Source organism: Parasteatoda tepidariorum, chromosome 6 (genome assembly GCF_982258835.1).
Source record: "Parasteatoda tepidariorum strain Cologne lab strain chromosome 6, Ptep-v5.0, whole genome shotgun sequence".
NCBI classification, from domain to species: domain Eukaryota; kingdom Metazoa; phylum Arthropoda; class Arachnida; order Araneae; family Theridiidae; genus Parasteatoda; species Parasteatoda tepidariorum.
Window position 1 is genome coordinate 3,666,446 of NC_141760.1, and position 6,307 is coordinate 3,672,752.

The window sequence follows — 6,307 nt, forward strand, 5'->3', positions numbered from 1 at the left end:
TGAGTCTTAGTTTCGTTACTACTATTAGAGATTTCGAAGAACAATAGGAACACAAACTTGATGTTTAGGTATTTACCGAGGCGGTTGTAGATTCCCACAATATTTAAAGTGCTACTCACCTTACCAAAATTGTTTAGAAGCACGGGCGTAACGTTGCAAGCCTGTTAGTGTTTGGTCTTCACAAAATATGTTTTTTCTATGAATAGTGAATTTAATAATAGTATTAATTATTCAATTCTAATCTAATACTATCAAATTATACTATTTTTGAATTATACTATTATTATAATTAAATAATAATAGTAGAATTTAATAAGAATAATAATAGTAGTAAGTAAATCATGAATTAATTCATTTTTTATTTGCAGGATTTAAATTAGACACATTTTGCTTAAAAGAAAATTAACAAAAAGTCAAGCTTGGAATTTAAACGTAAGAATAAATAACCCCTACTCTACAAAAAAGAAAAAAAAATCTTGCAATTAAAATTTGACCAATTTTTTACTAGTATAATTGCTGAAATTTTTAACTGATTTTCTACACAGGATGAAAACACAATTTTCAAACGCTTACTGACCACTATTAGCACGACTTATCGCCAATCAAAATTTTGATTATTTTCTGCCTGAGCAAGCCAGGAGACTCAAAACTAAAATGCAGAAAAAATGAAAATAAGAAATGCTTATGTATTTAAAATATCAAGTTTGTTCAATAGACTACAAATGAGAAAAACAATTTATAAAAATTTTCACTCATAGCAAAAACCACAAGGGCAAAATTTCACAAAATATTCTATCAACATTCAAAATTCCACTTTTTTCGTTTTGGTAACAAAAATTCACATTTCTTTATCAGGACACATATCAAACATGATATTTAAAAACATTTCCATTTACACTTTTTAAAGGACTTATTGCTCGCCTTTAAAATATATACTCTCACTGCAAATTTTATTAATTTAAATAAATTTTTATATCTTGCAAATGGAAAAGAAAAACATTTTAATATTTGAGTAAAAAAACAAGTTTGCTAAACTTATTTTAATAAAACATTAATGAGAATAAAATCAGATGTATATAGATAACTCTCCTCAATTATAAACTCAAAAGTCAATTTATTTGTTATATCGTAGTAAATTGCGCTTTTTTCCCAAATGTTTTAGATCATAAAAACCAATTAGACAGGTTTCCTCCCCTCCTCTGATTTCATTTTTTATATCATTTCGATTGCATCGCATACCGAGGATGTGGAATCATTGTGAGTTTTTTTTTTTTTTTTTTTTTTTTTTTTTTTTTTTTTTTTTTACATTAACGAAGTTTATTTTATAAGGTAAAAAAACTTATAAATGTTTAGGGAACATATAGGATAAAATACATATTAAACTATTAAACGCCAAAACGTTATAAATAAATTAAAAATTAAATAAGAAATAAAATAAACGAAATGCAAGAACAAGATTTTTGTTTCAAATAATATTTCATTTAAATTTCACAAGAATTGTCAGAAACTTCCCTCTTCAGCAGAATAGCTGACAAAGACGTGAGGAAGAGGATTAGAACAAAAATTTTTATCAACATTATTTCCCAATATGTTTTCCAAGTTGGATTTTCATTTTATTTTTCCCCTCATGCATTTTTTTCCCAAGATTTTTATAATACTAGGAAGTTCAGCCCGTTGCTCACTTCGCTCGCCAACCTTCGTAATAGCCACTCATACAACTTAGTTTGTTTTTTTCCTATATCGATCTTTCTTTTAAAGAGAAAATATATAAATATTGAAATTTCATGTAAGAAAATTTTATTAATATGTCAATGGTAAAAAAATTAACGATTACTTGCATATGAAAAAAAAAATCAACTGAGCTTGAAAAAAAATAAATATCTAAACACAGGGAATATATAAATTTTTGATAAAACAAGAAGTAATCTTACTAGCTAACTATCTAAAAGGTTTGTGTTTTTCGGATTAAATTCTTTGCAAACATCACCATTGTTATCATTGCAAAAGTTAGTTCCTTTTCCTTCTCTTTTTTTTTTTTTTTGGACAAGATTTTAAACTGTATTAATGCGTTTTACTCATTGCGGGGAAACGTTATATAAGTATAATTTTCTTTTTTATCGACAGAAAATTTTTGCAGCTGAAATGGCCTGTTGACGAAAAAACCTTGTCATTGAAATTATCTATCGACCACATGGTTTCATTATCTCACAGATTCATTTTATACTGTCTTTTTTTCCTTCCTAATTTCACCCGTCATTCACTGCCTACATCAAGAATCATTCACCATAGTTGTTGCAATTGCTTTTGCGATGATAATCTACAATAATGTACATTAAAAATTAATCTTAGAAACAAATGTGTTAAATATGATTAGAAAAAAATTGTGTAATATACAACTTAAATGTGTAAAATACAATTAATGTTTCGTTTTTGCAACGTGATATGATTAGAGGAGTAGGCAATTTTCAAATGAAATGCTTTTTTCCGGCAACTTCAACATACTATTAAGATTTTGCATCAGGCTAGGCTTAAAAAATTTCATCAGAAATATACTAAATTACAAAAAAGTGCAAGGGGCATAACGTCTATTGTAAAAGAATCATAAGACTAGTTTCAAAATTACGCATGACTTTGGCTACAAAATAATCTTCTCTTAATACTGTCGACGAAATGACCCAGTCGACAAAATGACCCAGTCGACAAAATGACCCTGTCGACGAAATAACCCTGTCGACAAAACTACCCTGTCGACGAAATGACTTGTCAAAGAAATGACCCTGTCGACAAAATAACACTGTCGACGAAATGATTTGTCGATGAAATGACCCTGTCGAGGAAACGATCATGTCGACGAAATGACTTGTCGACGAAATGACTTGTCGACGAAATGACCTGTTGACGAAACGGCCTGTCGACGAAATGACCCTGTCGACGAAATAACTTGTCGATGAAATGATCCTGTCGACTAAATGACTTATCGACGAAATGACCCTGTCGACAAAACTACCCTGTCGACGAAATGACTTGTCAACGAAATGACCCTGTCGACAAAACAACCCTGTCGACAAAATGATTTGTCGATAAAATGACCCTGTCGATGAAACAATCATATCGATGAAATGACCCTGTCGACAAAATGACCCTGCCGACGAAATGACTTGTCGATGAAATGATCCTGTCGACTAAATGACTTATCGACGAAATGACCCTGTCGATGAAATGACTTGTCGACGAAATGACCCTGTCTACGAAATGATCCCGTCAATGAAAAGACCCTGTCGACGAAACGACTTGTCGACGAAATGACCCTGTCGACGAAACGACTTGTCGACGAAATGACCCTGTCGACGAAATGACTTGTCGACGAAATGACCCTGTCGACGAAATGACTTGTCGACGAAATGACCCTGTCGACGAAATGACCCTGTCGACGAAATGACTTGTCGACGAAATGACCCTGTCGACGAAATGGCCTGTCGACGAAACAACCCTGTCGAGGAAACGGCCTGTCGACGAAATGACCTAGTCGATGAAACGGTCTGTCGATGAAGTGGTGTCGATGAAATGGTGTGTCGCTGAAGTGATTGTCGATGAAATGAATGCGACCCGTTTCAGAGACGCTTAAATCTGCTTACAATGTGGATAACTGTGTTGCTTCAGTTAATTCTGAAAATAAATTACAAAGATTTGTAAAAGTGTCTACAGAGATCATGGCCAAAGGAAAGTTTGAGTTGAGAGGATGGTAATATTCTGCTGTTAAACGTTCAAGTGTTCCTATGGTCCTATCACAAGTTTTAGGTTTACTATGGGACAGGAATGAAGATGTTATTTTTTGTGATACTCAATCCATTTCAAACCATCCAGAAAAGATAACTAGAAGGTCCATTCTTTCCATGGCTCAGCAAGTATTCGATCCGCTTGGATTTTCATGCCCTGCTACGTTGTATCCTAAGTTACTATTACAAGAGAGTTGGTGGTCTGAATTAGGCTGGGATACTGAGGTTTGTGAATATACAAAACTCAAAGTTCTAAATTGGATTGGAGAAATGAGGAAACTAAAAGATTTAAAAATAGAAAGACAAGTGTTTCCTGATAATTATTTGGAGTCAGAATTACATACCTTTTGCGATGCAAGTGGTTTATCTTACGCTGCTGTAGTTTACTTGAGATGTAAGACAGATGAAAATATTTCGGTACAATTATTGATGGCTAAATCCAGAGTGGCACCATTAAAAAAGATTTCTATACCCAGGTTAGAGCTTTTAGCCTGCTGTATTGGCTCACGTTTGACTGATTTAGTACGGAGAAGCCTGAATATGAAGCTTAAGGAATTCTTTTGGATGGACTCAACTACTGCGTTGCAGTGGATTCAAAGGGAAGAATCCTGGAGTGTGTTTGTGAGGAACAGGGTCAAGGAAATCCTTAAGGCATCCACAAAAGAGAGCTGGAGACACATTCCAGGTGATTGCAACCCAGCGATCCGCTGGGTTGCAATCACCTTCCCGGAGGTGTTCTGTGGAAAAGCTTAAAAAATCTAGATGGTGGGAGGGGCCACACTGGCTCAGAACGCCGGTAGGAAGTTGGCCAAGTACCGAGTTGAGGACAAATGAGGAAGAAGTGCGCATAGAAATACACAACTGGTCAACACTTTTATTTACCGAAAGCAGAGAAGTTTTTTTTATCTTATTTCTCAACTTATACCAAAATTATACGCATGATGGCATGGATATTAAGATTTATTCACAACTCAAGAGACAAAACCAATTTTCGAAAGGGAGAATTATCAGTAAAGGAATTAGATGAAGCTGAAAGAGTTCTCATGAAAAGAGTGTAAGGTGAAGTATTTATTCCGCAATTTATCAATAGTTTGAAGACTTTAAACGTTTTTACAGATGAAAATGGAATTTATAGAGTAAAGACGAAATTAACTGACAGGAAAGATACTGATTTGTTTAGATACCCTTATCCTCTTCCGAATAAACACAAATTCGTAGAAGTATTGATTCGAGAAAACCATTTGGAACTTATGCATACTGGATTACAAACTGTTCTATCTAACTTAAGGGAGAAATTTTGGGTTCTAGGTGGAAGACGATCTGTTCGCCACGTAATTAATAAGTGTAGAAGGCACACTGTGAAGCCTGTTGAAACCGCTCCAATTTCCTTACCAGAAGATCGTGACAAGGACGCTTCAGTTTTTGAAATTGTAGGAGAAGACTTGGCTGGTCCTTTGATATTGAAAGGTGGGCAAAAGAACTGGCTTGTGCTTTTCACGTGTGCGGTGTTCAGAGCTGTACACTTAGAATTGGCCAGTTCGTTGTCTACCAAAGATTTCTTACTCTGTTTAAGAAGATTCGTCGCTCGTCGAGGACGACCGAGTGTTATATACAGTGATAACGGGACAAATTTTGTAGAAGCGGAAAACCTTTTCCGAAGCATTCATTGGAGTGTTGTCGAATCAGAAACAACAGTTAAAAGAATTGTGTGGAAATTTATCCCACCCTTCGCAGCCTGGTGGGGAGGGTTTTGGGAACGCGTGGTACAAATGGTCAAAAAACTCTTGCGAAGAGTTTTGGGAAATGCCTCACTTAATTATGAAGAGTTAATGAGCCTTCTCTGTGAATGCGAGGCAGTAATTAATTCAAGACCTTTATCTTATCTTTCCGAAGATAGAGAAGATTTGATGCCACTGACACCGGCAATGTTCTTACAAGAAATACGATCGGTGGGAGTATCCGATATTGATCAAATAGATTTGAAGAAAAGATGGAGATTTCAGCAAGCTCTTAGACTACAACTTAAGAAAAGATTCAGGATTGAATATCTCGGACTGTTAAAGCAAAGTAAAGAGAGGCCAAATTGTTTTCAGCTAAGCATTGGAGACATCGTCATTATCGAAAATGACTCCAAAAAAAGAACTCTGTGGCCACTGGCTAAAGTGATGGAAGTTTATCCTGGTAAAGATGGAAAGGTTCGAGTTGTGAAATTAAAGACATCTTCTGGAGAATTGCTGAAACCTGAAATGATTATAGAATATTATCGAAGAATATTATAGAATATTATCGAAGAATATTATATTATCGAAGAATGATTATAGAATATTATCGAATTTAATATCAACAAACAATCATATTTTTAAAAAAGTCTTATCTATATATGGGTCATTCTCACAAAAACAGTCATTTTCATGTCCCCAGAATATTTTATGTTTGTTATGTTTGTTTTACAGCTTACGAAAAAAAAAAATTCAGGGAAAGTGTCCTTCAGAATGCAAGCTAACAAAAGAATAAAAATAAAATTATCAATT

At 34.2% G+C, this 6,307-nt stretch overlaps 2 protein-coding genes across 2 annotated transcripts; both read left to right on the plus strand.

The window, feature by feature from the left end:
• Nucleotides 1-3,776: 3,776 nt before the first annotated feature.
• Nucleotides 3,777-4,529, plus strand: LOC139425314 (uncharacterized). The gene has a single exon (XM_071179301.2). It carries the CDS (start codon nt 3,777-3,779, stop codon nt 4,527-4,529), a length of 753 nt encoding a protein of 250 aa, XP_071035402.2.
• Nucleotides 4,530-4,717: 188 nt separating this feature from the next.
• Nucleotides 4,718-6,055, plus strand: LOC139425313 (uncharacterized). The gene is made up of 2 exons (XM_071179300.2): nt 4,718-4,830; nt 4,912-6,055. The coding sequence occupies exons 1-2, from the start codon at nt 4,718-4,720 to the stop codon at nt 6,053-6,055; spliced, it is 1,257 nt and encodes a 418-aa protein (XP_071035401.1).
• The last annotated feature ends 252 nt before the right edge of the window (nt 6,056-6,307 follow it).